Source organism: Panicum hallii, chromosome 7 (assembly GCF_002211085.1).
Source record: "Panicum hallii strain FIL2 chromosome 7, PHallii_v3.1, whole genome shotgun sequence".
In the NCBI taxonomy this organism is placed as follows: Eukaryota; Viridiplantae; Streptophyta; class Magnoliopsida; order Poales; family Poaceae; genus Panicum; species Panicum hallii.
The window spans coordinates 11,992,187-12,007,714 of record NC_038048.1 but is presented as its reverse complement, the minus strand read 5'-3'; the positions used below and the strand labels follow the sequence as shown (position 1 = coordinate 12,007,714).

At 47.0% G+C, this 15,528-nt stretch overlaps 2 protein-coding genes across 2 annotated transcripts; one reads left to right on the top strand and one right to left on the bottom strand.

Moving 5' to 3' along the window:
- Nucleotides 1–3,286: 3,286 nt before the first annotated feature.
- LOC112900489 (1-aminocyclopropane-1-carboxylate oxidase homolog 1-like) lies at nucleotides 3,287–9,217 on the top strand. Its single transcript, XM_025969350.1, has 4 exons — nucleotides 3,287–3,638; nucleotides 7,324–7,502; nucleotides 8,526–8,879; nucleotides 8,957–9,217. Exons 1-4 carry the CDS (start codon nucleotides 3,287–3,289, stop codon nucleotides 9,215–9,217), a joined length of 1,146 nt encoding a protein of 381 aa, XP_025825135.1.
- A 1,349-nt stretch (nucleotides 9,218–10,566) lies between these two features.
- LOC112900488 (subtilisin-like protease SBT1.4) lies at nucleotides 10,567–12,831 on the bottom strand. Its single transcript, XM_025969349.1, has one exon. It carries the CDS (start codon nucleotides 12,829–12,831, stop codon nucleotides 10,567–10,569), a length of 2,265 nt encoding a protein of 754 aa, XP_025825134.1.
- Nucleotides 12,832–15,528: the final 2,697 nt, after the last annotated feature.

Below are 15,528 nucleotides of genomic sequence, written 5' to 3'. Positions count from 1 at the left end.
ATAGTTCTATCCCACCTTAGATTTTTAGCCATGGAAATCCTCTCTACCCTTTTCTTGTATCTAGTATGGTGTTCTTGGATGAACCTGAACCTTAGATAGTATACTCACATTTCCCAATGAATATGATATCCTGAAATACTCTTTGTGAAAGCTATAACGGTATTTGTACGCTTGCAGATTTATTTGTGATCGTAATGATACCAACAGAAAGCATGGCACACACAAAAGAAGAAGGAAAGAAACGCAACCAGGAAGGCCTTCACAAGCATTGCAAATAGTGGTTTCGATATAACAAACTCAAGTGATGATGAAAACTACCACAAGCCATGCGTCTTCTTGTTGTCATCATACTCATCGTGCATTTGTCTCATTATTGCCAAGGGTATGAGTGATAGTTATATAAGTGATGATAACTTTGAAGAGCATGTAAATCTTGTTTATAGTCAAGAGGTAACTATTACAAAAGCTTGTTTTTAAAAATAAGGAGCTTAAGGAAAAGTTGGCTAGCTCATCATCCAATTATAATTCTATATATAAAGAATTAGGGCTTTTTTGGATGGACTAAAACTAAAGTTTAGCTAGGGCTAAAGTTTAGGTGCCTAAACTTTAGCGAGCTAAAATTAATGCTTTCTTATTTGCATGTCCGGGCTAAAGTTTAGTTGTAGTACTATGAAAAGTCATTTATACCCTTATGCCAAGCAAAACGCTATGAGAGGATAGCATTTGGGAGGGTATTTTTCTATCCACTGTCTAAAATTAGCCCTCATTAGCTGGGTTTGGAGGGCAAATAGATTAAACTTTAGTTAGGAAGTTGGCTAATTTTTAACCCATGTTTAGCCTCCCTGTTTGGATCGTCTATAGCTAATCTTTAGCTAACTAAAAATTAGCCCTTGGATCCAAATAAGCCATTAGTCTAAAATTTAATATGATCATAAATCAAAATTATGAGCTAACCGAGAAAATTGAGGTCTTTGAACAAATAAAACTGACTCTTAAAAGGCATCCAAATCGCTCTTTCATGTTGAACCTAGTGCCTCTACCTCTTGCATTGATTTAATTAATGAATCTTGCTCACCATCTTGCAATAAGATTTGTGCTAAGAATGTTGTTGGAGAAACATGTATCGATCGCACCAAAAGGATATCAGGCCCTTGGCGATTTGCCAAAGCTCTACCTAGTGAGGCTAGCGAGGAGTACTCGAAAGAGGTAAGGCGGCGACCCACATACATGTGGGGAAGGCCCATCGGCTATTGATGAAGTTACTTGATGAGTAGCTTGGCCCTAGTGCGGGCAATCCCTCGTGAGGGGTTCCAATAAGGACTAGGGGAAAGTACGAGCTTTTTGAAATCACGGTAAAAAGGTGTCATGCTAGGAGTTTCCATTCTTTATCTCATTTACATTTCATTTGCCTTTCATAGTTTACATTCCGCATTTATCTTTCCTAGAATTTCCATGCGCAGTTGATAGGATTGGAACCTATGTTGCAAAGCTCTTTTGCGATAGAGATAACATTTGAAATATGTTTTTATATGTACATGGATTCTTAATTTTTAGGCCATCTAATTCACCCCGTCATAGTGTGTCACAACCCTTCGTGTAGTACGTGCATGTGTATGACATACTCCTGCATTATGTTTCTTAGAAGGAAAAATATGTTTTCATCACTCAAGTAGTACAAAAGTGTGATATCCAACTCTTATGTTCTAACTAGTGCAAATTAGTCCCTTAACTATCTAAACTGGTGCACTAATCATCTTGATATGGGTTTAGAATTGGGTGTCATTGGTGCTGAAAGGAGTAGTGTGACGATACAAGGATGAAAGAAGCCAATAGGAGAGGTAATCAAAATCAATGCAGATGGTGCCTTCACGGCATAGACAGGGGAAGGAGGATGGGGTATGTGATCAGGGATGGAGAGGGGGAGGTGATACATGACGGCGCATGTAAATTGATCCACTTAAGAGATGCTCTACAAGCCGAAGTAAGAGCATGCCTGGAAGGGCTAAAGGTTGTAGTTGATTGGGGAATCGGTAATGTGATCCTTGAGACGGATTCACTCATTTTGACGCATTTCATGAAGGACAATTTCTACATGTTGGCACTAGCAGGAGGAGCTATGAAAGGAATCATTACTCGTAGCCTAAAAGAGGAAGAGAGTGAATTAGAAAAACTTAATACCTAGAAGGAATCATTTCTACATGTTTGCACTAAAAGGGGAAGATATGCAACTATGGTTTGTCTAGTGTTCCAACCCACCCAAATAAGAGTTTTACAACCTATACCTAATCCTAGCTTGATGGTAAATTGCAAGAACGAAGTGCGGAAACGTAAAGGATTGGTTAGGAAAATGCAAACTCGGCACGTCAAATTTTTCCCATGGTATCAGTGGTTAAAGCCACCCTTAGTTGACATTGGAGCTCCACCGAGGTACACTTCCGGTCACCAAGTCTCTTCCGGTCAAGAGCTTGGTCTCGCCACCAAGGCTTACACCAGTTAGGTGAGTATCTTGCCACAAAGGCAATGCTCACCACTTGTCACCCCAGTCACCTTAACGCCATCTTCACTATGGAGCTTCTGACAAAGGAGGGGTCTCCTCGCCGCCTGCACAAAGCTGTGGTTGCCATTCCACATCAAGCCGGAGGGTTAATAACTTGCCTGCGAGTTACCAAGACTCCAAGAGGCCGGCATACCAAGATTATAGTGATGGTTCACATAAAACCTAACACAAGGTAGCTACACCTTACTCTCTCACTCTTTCTTGGCTTAATCTAGCACTAACACTCTCAAAGCTTGTGCTAAAGCCTATAGATATGATCACTAAGCACTATGGTGGCTAGGATGTCTTCTTGAATGTGTATAAGCTGCCTCTGGACTCCAACAACCTCAAATGGTGTGTTTTACAGTCTTCAGAATTGGAGAGTAAGATGATCTAGGACTTGACCAAAGATCTCACGGCACGACAAAATTTTTAGGAGACATGGCCCAATCAGAGCCCGAAAATCTCACCAACTTTAGATCTTTAGAGATTAGAGATCATGACCGCTGTGCTCGTATGTCATCTTGACCCCATTATCCAGGTACTGTAGTAGTGTAGCGAGAAAAAGATTTCACCTAGGCCGGCTCACTTCATTTAGTCATGGAATCTGGCACGGTTGCCTCATGGCTGACGCCAGTATCCACACCGAGTCAGAAAAAAATAGGAGAAGACAAATAAGCACAACTCGCGGTCTCACTCTCACAGGTCACAGCTCCAAACCTCCACCAAACACAACTAGTCTACATCACCATGTCCGTCACCCCCGCCTACGATGACTGCACCGCCGAGCTCCGCGAGCTGGACGCAACCCTCGCCAGCGTCCGTGCTATCGTCGCATCAGGCGCGACGCATGTCCCGCGCATCTTCCGCCTCCGCAACCCGGAGCAGCAGCTCCGGGCTCAAGAACACCCTCCCTCAGCAACCGTCCCGGTGATCAACCTTGGCGGCAACCACGTGGCCGTGGTGGACGTCGTCGCCCGCATCGCGTCGGAGTGGGGGTTCTTCCAGGTGACGGGCCACGGGGTGCCCGAGGAGGCGATGGCCGCAGCCGTGGCGGCGGTGCGGGCGTTCCACGAGGCGGACGGGGGGAAGGGCAGCGACTGTGAGAACCGCCCAATTTAACATCATTTTAAGCGAACCGCTGGTCATTATTATAAAGATGAGAGCTAACACACGCTCGCTCTAAGGGCGCGCCACGGGTTAACCCACATCTAGAACATATATGACCGATCCGTTATTCGCCAAAAATAATATCAAATCCGGTAGTTCCGGTATGTGCTCCACCACATGCCCAAGATAATGCATATACACATACCTTCACAAGCCCATATATCACCGATGAACCGCAAAGAGCGAGTTTTAACACAAGGTTTAACAACTAATCATTACAAGATTAAGATAAAGGAAGGATTCAAATCTGAAAATTAAAGGTTCAATACAAGATACAAGCCTTGGGCTCTTGATTAACATTAAGAAGGAACATGAACCATAAAGTGTAATGTTCAAGTGGCATTTCCAAACACGATTGCGCAGCGGATAAAATAACGGGATAGAATAATGGCGTCTTGCTCAAGGACACCATCATAACCGCATCGGCCTACTCCTCACCCGCGCCGGACTCGGCGGGGTAGAAATGGCCAAACACCACTTCCAGCTCACCTGCATCTTAGTTAATAAAGTAACATGAGTACAAAGGTACTCGCAAGACTTACGCGAATAAATAATAACCAAGGATTATGCACATGAAGCCTCACAAAATAAGGCTTTAAGGTTAAGTAATTTACATAAGCATGAGCTCCCTAATTCCACCACCTAACTTCCTAGCATTTTAATTAACTTGCCCAACCCACCTCAAGTTTTAGTTAATTGAATTATCCAACCACTAAACATCATACATGAGGTGACAAATACCCGTCCAACAAAAATCGATACTTATACGAGGAATTCATAGGATATAGAGCTTGCTCATGACCGAGAGCGCGGCAATTCGAATTGATTGGTTAACCTTGCAAGGGTGTACTCCTTTACCCACACGACGCGACTTACCCAACCGATCACATTAGGCAAGGGGGTACTCACGTCAACCTATGGCCACGCATCTAGGACCGTGCATCGTTGAACATCACGCCTAACTTGCGCGGAGAGTTACTTAGGTCCACCGGGGACACACCTAAGCCTCTCTACAAAGCCCTATGGCCATGCATCTAGGACCGTGCATCAAAGATTAAAACTAGAAGGTAATCGGTTTATCCACCCCATTAATGGATCTGTGGTAGTACGATAAATGCTCAAAACCGAGGTCATCCACGGACGGTCCTTAACCGATTCAAGCGGACTATACCTCCGAGACTCCTTTCTATAGGCCCTACCTTCCGCTTGAATCACAAAACAACTTCCTAACTAAACCGTTCCAAACTTCCAACCTTTTTAAACCGAACAAGCGCGAAAATAGCTAAAAGTGGTGTAGTGAGCAAGGTGACCCTATTCCAATATTTCTTGCAAACTAAAAACCAACCATAAGCATGGCTAAGCATTTGCTTAATCAATTAGTTGTTAACTACACGTGTCGAGGACATGAAAGTAAAAGCAAGGGAAGTCATAGCATGAAATTAGGATCGATGATGCAATAGATAAATATATAGCATATACATATATACCCCATTGAGATAACTAAATCTAATCAAGTTAAGAGGGTCAAGGAATCATGCTTAGCTGCTTGCCTTGGTTATCTTCTTGCTCAACGACAAACTCGGCTCTTGGCTCAGCTTCGACGGTCTCGGAGGGCTCAACGGGTTCGTCCTCCGGCGTTTCGTTCACTATAATGTATGAATAAGATGTATGCATTAGAATGATGCCGATGATGTGAAAATAATGTGGTATATATGATATGAAATAGAAGAAAAATATCACTCTAAACAAGGAAGCAATACAAACAATAAGGACAAGGAAACTCGATCACTACACTTTAATCATAGGGATCAAAAGAGAAATTCGCTCAAACAAGGTAATTAACAAGCATAAATCATGATTTAAATTATGCACACAGGGAATCTCAAAAGAAACTCAGGAGAGTTGAATTTGCAGTAAAATTATTTTTATAGAATTACTTATGCATTATACAACTTTCTGCTGCTCTAAATAAGTTAAATCTTAAAAGGCATGCAAGACATTTCCATAAATCCTTAGAAAATTACCAGGGAGAATGGACATGACAAGAAAGGTAACAGAAGTGGTTTTGCCATTTTTATCACTTTTCAAACTAAAGTTATGAAATTAATAAGCTTGCAGGGTAGAAAACTATTTAGCACATTAAACCCTATCAAACAGCCTTGGGTCATTTATACAAGTTGCACCATTAGATAGAAAATTTCACAAGGAATCTAATAAGATTTAATTTGATATTTTTAGAGCATCACCCAACAAGTTAAGCAATTAACTTGATTTAGAAAAAATAAATTAAAACTCAAAGCACAGGACTCTAACATGCTCAACAATAATTTTTCTTGGAAGATCTTTCGCAGAGTAAACAAACAAAATAAGATTCATAATTTTTGGAAGTCTACACAATTAACTATGCATTTTACAATATCATAGCATAAATCAATAAAGGGAAAACACGGGAAAAAGCTAGATCCACCCGGTTCTGGCACTCCCGGGCGCCGACAGGCGGGCCCAGGCTGCCAGTCCCGGCTGAGCTGAGTCAAGGCTAGCCGCGGGCCTTGACTGGCCACGGGGCGCGGCCGGTGCGCGCCCGCGACGCAGCCCGCGCGCGGCATGACGTCGCGGCGGCCGACGAGGGTGGCACGCCCGAGGCGCCAACGGGGTGGAGGCACGTGCGCACGGGCAGCACAACATGGCAGGGGTGCTCACCCGCAGTACGGGCGAGCGGAGTGAGGTGGCCAACAGTGGCGCGACGAGGAATGACGGCGGCGGATGGAGATGCGGGTCGGGGAGCGGCTGCGGGCGGGGCGAGAGGCGGCGGAGGGTCGGAACCGGGTGCGGAGGAGGAGGAGGTGGTGCACGTGCGCGGAATCGAGCGGAGGCTCACCGGCAGCGGCGGGTGGCGGCGGCCGGCGGAGCGGAGGGGACAGGAGGCGAGCAGGCTAGGGTTTGGCTAGGGAAGGGGAACGGCGCGTTTGAAAGGGGAGGGAGAGGAGGCGAGCGGGCGGCCGCAGGGTTAATCCCGCCTGAGGCCACGCTGGCCCAACCAGCAGGCATCGAAGCGATGCCGCCGTGTGGCCGGCCAACGGGCAGGAGCGGAGGCGCGAGGAAGACGGAGGGAGGGGCTGACGGGTGGGGCCGGGGGCGCAGAGAGAGGCTGACGGGTGGGGCCGGCAAGGAAAATCCAACTGAAAAACCATGCTCCAACTTCTAAAATCCAAAATTGCTACTTCCCAGGCTCTAAAATTTCCTAAATTTTATTGGAGCAAGATCACACTATCAAGAACACATTGCTGTGACAAACACTCAAAAATCTATTAATTATTGCTCATAGAAATTCAAACAAAGTTGCAGTTTTCAAAACTTTCAAGAATTTTATGGCTCGGGATAAGCATCAATAAATTGAGAAAAAAATACTTAAAAATCACCATTTGAAATCTAGTATTTGAATAAAATATTTGGGGGCATAGTTACTCAATAATGTTTGAACTTGCTTCACAACATTCATTCACACCAAGCAAGAAAAATAAATTTCTCAATTCAAAATGTGCACATGATGCTTGATTATGATTGGATGATGCTCATGAGGATGTGGCATTAGTTTTTAATCTTTTTCATTAACTTAGGTTGTGACAGCGACAAGGCGCTGCTCTACTCGCGGGAACCCGGGAAGGCGGTCAAGTACCACTGCAACTTCGACCTGTACCAGTCGCCGGTGGCCAACTGGCGGGACACGCTCTACCTGCGCATGGCGCCCGACCCGCCGGCCTCCGACCCGCCGGCCTCTGACGAGCTGCCGGTGAGCGTGCTCAACTGTCATTTTGTGTGCCTCATTCCAATATTAAATCTTAGTCAGTAGCAGGGTCAGTAGTAGTGCACGGCGACTAGTCAAGACAGGGTTGCAATTTGTCAATCACCTGGATTCAGTTCGTGATTCGATAGGCTTATTCAAATGAGCATGATTAGATACTTGGTGATTTGGCGATCATATACAGCCTGCGGTTAATTAGTTGATTTTGCGTACCTGTAGTCCTTGTGGTCATCTCTAGAAATCAGCTGGTAGTGTTCTCTTATCACTCTGAAAAAACGATGTCATCAATTATAACAGCTGCACCATGATATAAGAGCGCGTCCAACAGCAAAATTAGCATGCTAGCTATACGGTTGTCCATGTCGACAATGGGCATAATAGTAAATAAGTTAATAACTTCTCCAATGATCTAGCAATATCATGTTCTTCAAAACTATTATGGTCCACATTTAATGGGGACGTTAGATGCTCCACACGTATGTGTCATAGAAAATCTACCTACTAATAGCGAACTCCCTCCATCTTGAAACTGTTCTAAGTCTGATCAAATTTATAAAGAAAAATATTAACATCTAATATATCAGATAAGTACTAAATTATGAAATATATTTCATAATGGATCTAATTATTCTCATTTGATATTCAAAATACTATTACTCTTTTCTATAAATTTGATTAAACTTAGAACAGGTTGACTTAGAACGAACCAAAATACTTTGTATTTCAGGATCAGGATGGAGGAGTAGTTCTCTATCTTCATTTATTATCTCCATCATATATAAATTAATGATGTTGGCACTTGGCACCTTGTAACCTAGCTGTTCTGTTGAGTGTATGTTGGACTTACGCAATGGCTGGAACCTTTTGTCCTTGTCTAAAAGCAACACTGAACCCTTGAACAACACATCTTTTAAAGCCTCTTCCCTATCACAGATAAACTGTTTGTTTATTTCTTCCGGTCATAAGGTAGACTCACTCCATATTTGATTAACTAGTCAGGCTTTCTGTTAATAGTAGTTCTTATTATATTGGAGTATGATGATTTGCAGAGATGCGCTATTTGAATATGCAAAACAAGTGAAGAATTTGGGAGACAGATTGTTCGAGCTGCTCTCTGAGGTTCTTGGCCTCAAACCGAGCTACTTAACAGATATAGAGTGCAATCAGGGACAAATTATACTTTCCCACTACTACCCTCCGTGCCCCCAGCCTGAACTTGCCATTGGGACAAGCCGGCGTTCCGACTCAGGCTTCCTGACCATACTTCTGCAGGACGAAGTTGGCGGCTTGCAGATCCTCCATGAGGATCAGTGGGTCGACATTACACCGACTCCTGGAGCGTTCATCATCAACATAGCTGATCTCTTGCAGGTATGGTGGGATCAACGAGTCTTTGATTGAAAACCAGAACATTCTGGGACTGACTAATTATTTATTTACATGTTCAGCTAATCTCCAACGACAAGTTCAGTAGTGTGGAGCACAGAGTGGTAGCCAAGAATGCCAAACCTAGAGTTTCGATCGCATGCTTTTTCAGCACGCATTTTCATCCTGCTTCGACAAGAACGTATGGTCCAATCAATGAGTTGCTGTCAGAGAAGAACCCTCCTTTGTATAGGGAAACACTCGTCAGAGATTATATTGCAGATTACTACTCTGTTGGATCGGATGGCAGGGAGAAGACTGCTCTATCTGGTTTCCGGTTGTGAATCCTGAAAGAAAGTTAGTGTTTTACCAGCAAGAAGCAAAAATTTGAACATTGGTTATCGTGTAACGTCCAAGAAAAGATGAACTTGTCATAATGTAAATTTAAGCTCGCGACAATGAACTTACACCATGTTTGTACAAGCCTAATAAATTGAACGGGATTCAGTAGTTTGGAGTCTGGACGTCTATTTCTGTAACAGATGTTCATGAACTTCCAATAAAAAAAAAGATGTTCACGAACTTTATGTTTCTTTCCCATGCATCATGCACTTCAGATGCCTGAAAGTAGTGAAATTTCGAGCGATATATATATAGTAACTCCGGCTGTCAACAGCGATATCCGGCATTCAAAAGCCAAATTGAAGGGAGGGTGGTTTAGGAGTTTAGGAGAGGAAGACTGCTGGGGAGGTGGTGTGTAGTGGCATGGTGGAATCAGCTCCATGGCCAGCTGGCGCAGTTTGCAGCTAGGGGGCACTAGAATGGGATGTAGCGCTGTAGGGACTCAGGGCTGTGGTGATGAACCTGGGATCTGGTGGGAGACAGGGGTGCAGGGCAGTGTGCGTCCAGAGGGAGACGAACAAATTGATTTGTTTCAAAGGAAGAAGAAAGCACCAAGGGTCGTTGGATGCTTGATGGACAGCTGACAGCATCGCGTGACGGAATCCAAATCTCATGCACCCAGTGGATAGAATTTTCTTTTCAGTCCATGTGGTTGCTGCTTTTGTTATGGCCATGTTTGGTTTGTCGCCAAACTTTCCAAACGAAAACGCAAGTTCTGTTTAGTGTAAGTCCACTCAAAAATATGTTCTTTTATCTTTGTGAATAAACCACTCCAAGATATGTTATTATGAGTTGTGAATAGAAATGCATAAATTTCTGTGATTTTTGTCCTCGTGCACAGACACTCCATGTCTTAAATTCAAAAGAAAAGAAGTGAGAAGATTACGATTGAATTTATATCGAGCCTTGTCATTGTTAATATAGTACAATGATGGTTTGGATCGGACCTCAATTCTCAAGTAATTTCAGAGAACGGATAAAACTAATCCTAACCAACCACAGACACTCGGATCCTTCTGATCCTTGCCATGCACCCTAATATCCCCTCTGTTGTAGGGCGAGCAATACGAATAATACTAACCAACCACAGCAAACTCGAGTACTGATTTCACATGGAAACTGCTCCACTATTCAGTTATGTCCGTGGCAGTATGGCACTGTACTGACCCAAGGGACAGCTACGACTGGTCGCAAAGAGCGAGCTCGATCAGAGGAGATGATCTTTGAACTCTTAGCACTGACATTAAATTACTTTTGCCAATTAATGATGCAAATACAGTAGCCAATCCTCCTAAACTAATTTCAGTGTTCCATCAAGGACGACGATGGGGCTGCGTACGGAGTACTTGCCGGAGACCCACCGGAGGCTGCCTTCCACCGTGCCGTTGACGGGATTGGCAACTCTGCGGAACCTTACAGTGAAATCCATCTTCTGGTTCACAGTGCTGAACTGCAGCCTCGGCGGCACCACCTCGACCGCGACGGTCTTCGGTGCCACGACCTCCGCCGTGTACACCGACACGGCCTCGCCAATGTTGGTCACCGTTCGCTTGACCTCGACCACCGGCGCGGCCGGCGTGAGTGTCACCAGGAACGACGGATAGTTCAGGTCCTTGCCCTCGATCTTGACGGAGGTTGCGCAGCTCGCGTTCCGTAGCGGCTGTGCGATGATGTCGTTGACGAAGCTGTCATTGTACCCGAGGCCGCAGATGTAGCGGAGGTAGTCATTGGTTGCGAGGTCGTAGATGAGGCCCGGGTCTAGCGCCTTGGTGGGGTTCACCATCCCAGAGCCCATGAGGAGGTGTGTCGCCGGCTTGCCGGTGATCTCGTCGGTGATCGGCGTGCCGTCTGGGTGCGTCACGTCGGCCGTTGTCATCATCGCCGACCTGATCGCGGAGGGCGACCACCCTGGGCGCGCTCGCTTCAGCACGGCTGCGATCCCCGAGAGGTGCGGCGCAGACATGGATGTGCCGCTGAGCATGTCGAAGGTGCGGTTGGGCGCGCCGGCGCTCCCGCCCGGGACGGCGGCGATGATGTTTGTGCCGGGGCCGGTGATGTCGGGCTTGAGCACGCCGAGGTTTGACATGTTGCAGGGGCCTCGTGAAGAGTACTGTGCGATGGCCGGCTGGAAGGCCGGGTCCAGCACAACGCCGGTGAAATAGAGGCTCGCCGTGGGGTTGGCCGTGGACTTGACGTACGCCATGATCTTCGCTCCGTCGGCCTGGCTAACGCGTGCCGCCGCGATGGTCATGTTCCCCATGGCCCATGTCGCGGCGCCCTCGGTCTCGTCGTTGAACATGATGATGCCCACGCCACCGGCAGCGCGAACCATCTCGCCACGCATGGTAGGGCCTTCCGAGCGGTCACAGAACACAATCTTCCCACGGACGTCGACGGCCTTGAGTGCGCCGTCCTCGAACACGCCGGGGACGTACACGATCGGGGTTGCCTTGAGGGCCTTGTACCTCCTGTTGGCCTCGCCTTGGAACACCAGCCCATTGCTGAGCTTGACCGTGGAGATGACGCGCCGGGTCATGGTGCTCGCAGCCACGGTGAGCACCCAAGGCGCGCAGTTGGAGACGGTCCCGAGGTCCGGGCCGGAGTTTCCAGCGCTGGTGCTCACGAAGACGCCCGACATGACGGCCGAGAAGCTCCCGACGGCGGTGAGGTCCTTGTAGAACGGCTTCTGCGTGTCGTCCCCGGCCGAGATGGAGATGACGTCCACGCCGTCCACGAACGCACCCTGCTCTATGGCGATGAGCTGCTTCGTGGACGGGCACGTGTCCTCGAAGCAGACCTCGTACGACGCCAGGTGCGCGCGCGGCGCCATGCCGGAGGCCGTGCCGACGTTCGACCTGAACATTTGGACGTTGCTGACGAAGGAGCCCACGGCGGTGCTGGAGGTGTGCGTGCCGTGCTCCCCTGCCGTCTGCGACCGCCCGCCGATGAGCTTCTTGTTGCACGGCGCGCCCCCGAACTCGCACTTGCCCCGCCACTTGGCGGGCGGCGGCGGCATGCCGTCGTCGGCGTAGGATACGTGGCGTGGGTCGATGCCGTTGTCGAGGACGGCGACGATGATGCCCTCCCCCATGCTGCGCGCCGCGGCCCACATGCCCGTCTTGGGCGTGTTCACCCCAAGCAGCGCCGGCGTGAACGTCGTCCTCAGCCGGTAGTCGACGTCCGGGATGGCGTCGACGCACCAGTTGAGCTTGCGCAACTCGTCCAGCTGCTGCGTCGTGAGCCGCGCGGCGAACCCGCTCACGACATGCTGGTATGAGTAGACGAGCTGCCCGCCGCCGTCCGGAGACCGCGCCTCTTCCAGGATCGTGCCGGCGCTGGTGTTCAGCAGGGAGGCGAGCAGCGAGGCGTGCCACTCGCGCAGCTTCTCGCCGTCCTCCTTGGGTCCATTGGCTCGGCAGACGACCACCAGGTACGTCCCCACGGCGTCGTCGGATCCACCCGTGGCAGCGGCGTTCTCCCCGGCGGCGGCCGCTGGGGCGAGGAAGATGGCAAGGGCGGCGAGGGCCAAGAGGAGAGGTGGAGTTGGGATGTGCATGGCGGCGATTCGCTCAAGCATCGAATCTATCTGCCGGGGTTGGAATTGAAGGAACTGGAGGGCTGGCCTTGGGTTTTGATGGCGTGCTTTAAGGCCATGACCCAGCATGAACGTCCAAGGAGCAGAGTATTGCGGGTGGTGGTTCGCTATTCTTGGAGCAAACAAGCTCGAACTAGTGATCAGCTGCGGACGACCCGGGCTAAGCAAAAGCTTTCCATTGGCAACCAGGTTAAATCCCGCAGGGAAGTCCCCGGGTGGAAAAAACAACATTTTTCTATTTTTATCTAAAAACATTATCACAATCAGTTTGTAATATAAACTGGCTGTGATAATCCATCATAAAATCGGTTTCTACTAATAAGTACTATTATCATTCAATAACCAACTGTTCGGATGCATTAAGAGTCTGTTTGGCAAGCCTCCGACTTATCTAAAAGCAGCTCTGACTTCTTTGGTGGAGTAGTTTTTCTGATGGAGTTAAAAATATTTTGAAAAATATTAGGCAAAATGGCTCCACCCTACTTTCTCGTAAATGTATTGAAGAGGAGGAGCCAGTTGGAGCTGTTTTATGGCTCCACCACCATAGTGAAAGTCATTTTGAGCTTCACCAATGGTTTCTTGTATGGAGCAGCTCAAAAACCACCCCAACTGGCAAGGCTTTGGCTGGAGTCAGTTTTGGAGCTGTTTTTATCCTATCAAAGGGGCTCTATAACTTACTTTATACATTTGCTTTTGCTATAGTGCATAAGGCTTCACAACACACGAGTTAAACAAAGGAGAAAAGCTTTAGTTGAGGTGGCCGCTTCGGATGGAAGGATAGGGATGCGAGAATGTGGGCTTTGTTTCTACCCACAAGCTACACAGAGATGCCTCTCCATTTAAGAGTATCTCGAGAGCTCATTTCTTACTTTCTTAAGCCTACTGGAGAAAGTGACTATACTACAAGAAATACGAGAAATAGTAACACAGCCATTTTGTTGCTTTCTTAAATCTACAGGACAAAGTAACTGTATTGCAAAAAAGTAACACAACAAACTTATCGGTGTTTAACCTCCAAGCCCACCGAGAAATACCTCGAGGTGGTAGATTGTAGATGGGGTGTCGCTGAGATAACGAACTCGAAGGTGCAAAAGAACACGAAACTTTAGACAGGTTCGAGCCGTAGTATGCGTAATATCCTACGTCTTGTATGGTGGTTTGTATTGCCTTAGATGATGTGTTGTTGGAGGGGGTCCTTGTCCGCCCTTATATAGTCTGGGAGGGACAGGGTTACTAAAGGGATATGAGGTGGGCTACGCTAGTGATAAACAAAAATTTCCACCGTATAAACTAGGAAAACTGCTATTATAGATCACGGAATTACCACTAGATGCGCAGGTGTGGAACTTCTGTAGCGCGTCTGGGTAGTGCAGTCGGTTGCCAGCAGTGCAGTTGCAAGAACTCCTCACGTGCGGCTCGTCCTCGTGTAGCAAATGCAGCACCTCCAAGGTATCCACACGTACGGGGAAGAAGTATCGCACTTCGAACTACTAGGTCCACAAGGGCAACCGTGGGCACGGGCGTGGGAGGCGGCTGCCAGCAGGCGTGGAATTAGGGTTACCCTTCCATGCGTCCCCACCGCTTCTTATATAGGCACCCAATAATAGGCTTTCTAACTAAGGCTTATTAGTGCACCTAAGCCCAGTCTAATTCGGATCAAGCTTCCAGCCCCGTAAGTGTGTGACCCTATGGGCTCATGTGTGAATAGACATGGCCCGAGTACTCCTACTTGACCAATAGTTGACAATAGCCTCTAGCAAGACGTGTCAACTCCTATGCGCATGCAAAGATCATATCAGATGAGCTGTCACAATCTCATATACTTTCTATTCCCTTTGCCTCACGATATTTGGTCTAGCTCCAAGCTGACCTCTTTTTATCGATGCCGTGATCCGGAATCCTTGGTTAATACTTAACCCTAGCATGGCTATGCATTTCTTGATCCGATCACTCGAGGGGCCCAGAGATATCTCTCTCAAGCAGAGAGGGGCAAATCCCATCTTGACTGACCATGTCTCACAGCATGCTTCTTGACAAATCCGAGAACCACCTTTATGACTACCCAGTTACGGAGTAGCGTTTGATGACTGCTAAGTAGATCGGTTCACATCTTGAGTGCATGTGACAATCTCAGGTCTAAGGGCACAGCGTACACATTGTGTAATGAGAAATCACTATTTCTCGAGTTGGGTCGGTCCAGCCTCATGTCATACATGAGCCCACATTATTAGTTTGACATCTCCATATCTATGACTTGTGAAACAGAGTCATCAACTAGTACATGTGCTAGTCTAATATTCATGTGTGTCCATACATGAACTTCGACTTGGAACAACTTTAGAATAATCATACAAGTAAAGAGTCTCACAAAACAATTCACATAATTGCCAATCAATACAAGTTTCCTTTCATGGATATTCAATGAACACATAATACATCATGGATACAACGAAATATGATCATCTCTATGATTACTTCTAGGGTATATTTCTAACGGTCTCCCACCTCCACTAGAGTCTAATCTAGAAGATATCTAATACCGATAGCTCTTGTGTGCACTTCATGCTTAGGCTATGGAAGAGACTTTGTCAAAGGATCAGCAACATTCAAATCCGAGTGTATCTTGCATATCTTGATCCCACCCCGTCTAACGAACTC

Excerpts from the sequence above, each read along its gene's own strand:
- LOC112900488 (XM_025969349.1), bottom strand. The coding sequence starts at position 12,831 with ATGCACATCCCAACTCCACCTCTCCTCTTGGCCCTCGCCGCCCTTGCC.
- LOC112900489 (XM_025969350.1), top strand. The coding sequence starts at position 3,287 with ATGTCCGTCACCCCCGCCTACGATGACTGCACCGCCGAGCTCCGCGAG. Across the intron at positions 3,639-7,323 it reads CGGGGGGAAGGGCAGCGACT|GTTGTGACAGCGACAAGGCG; the intron begins GTGAGAACCGCC and ends TCATTAACTTAG. Across the intron at positions 8,880-8,956 it reads ACATAGCTGATCTCTTGCAG|CTAATCTCCAACGACAAGTT; the intron begins GTATGGTGGGAT and ends TTACATGTTCAG.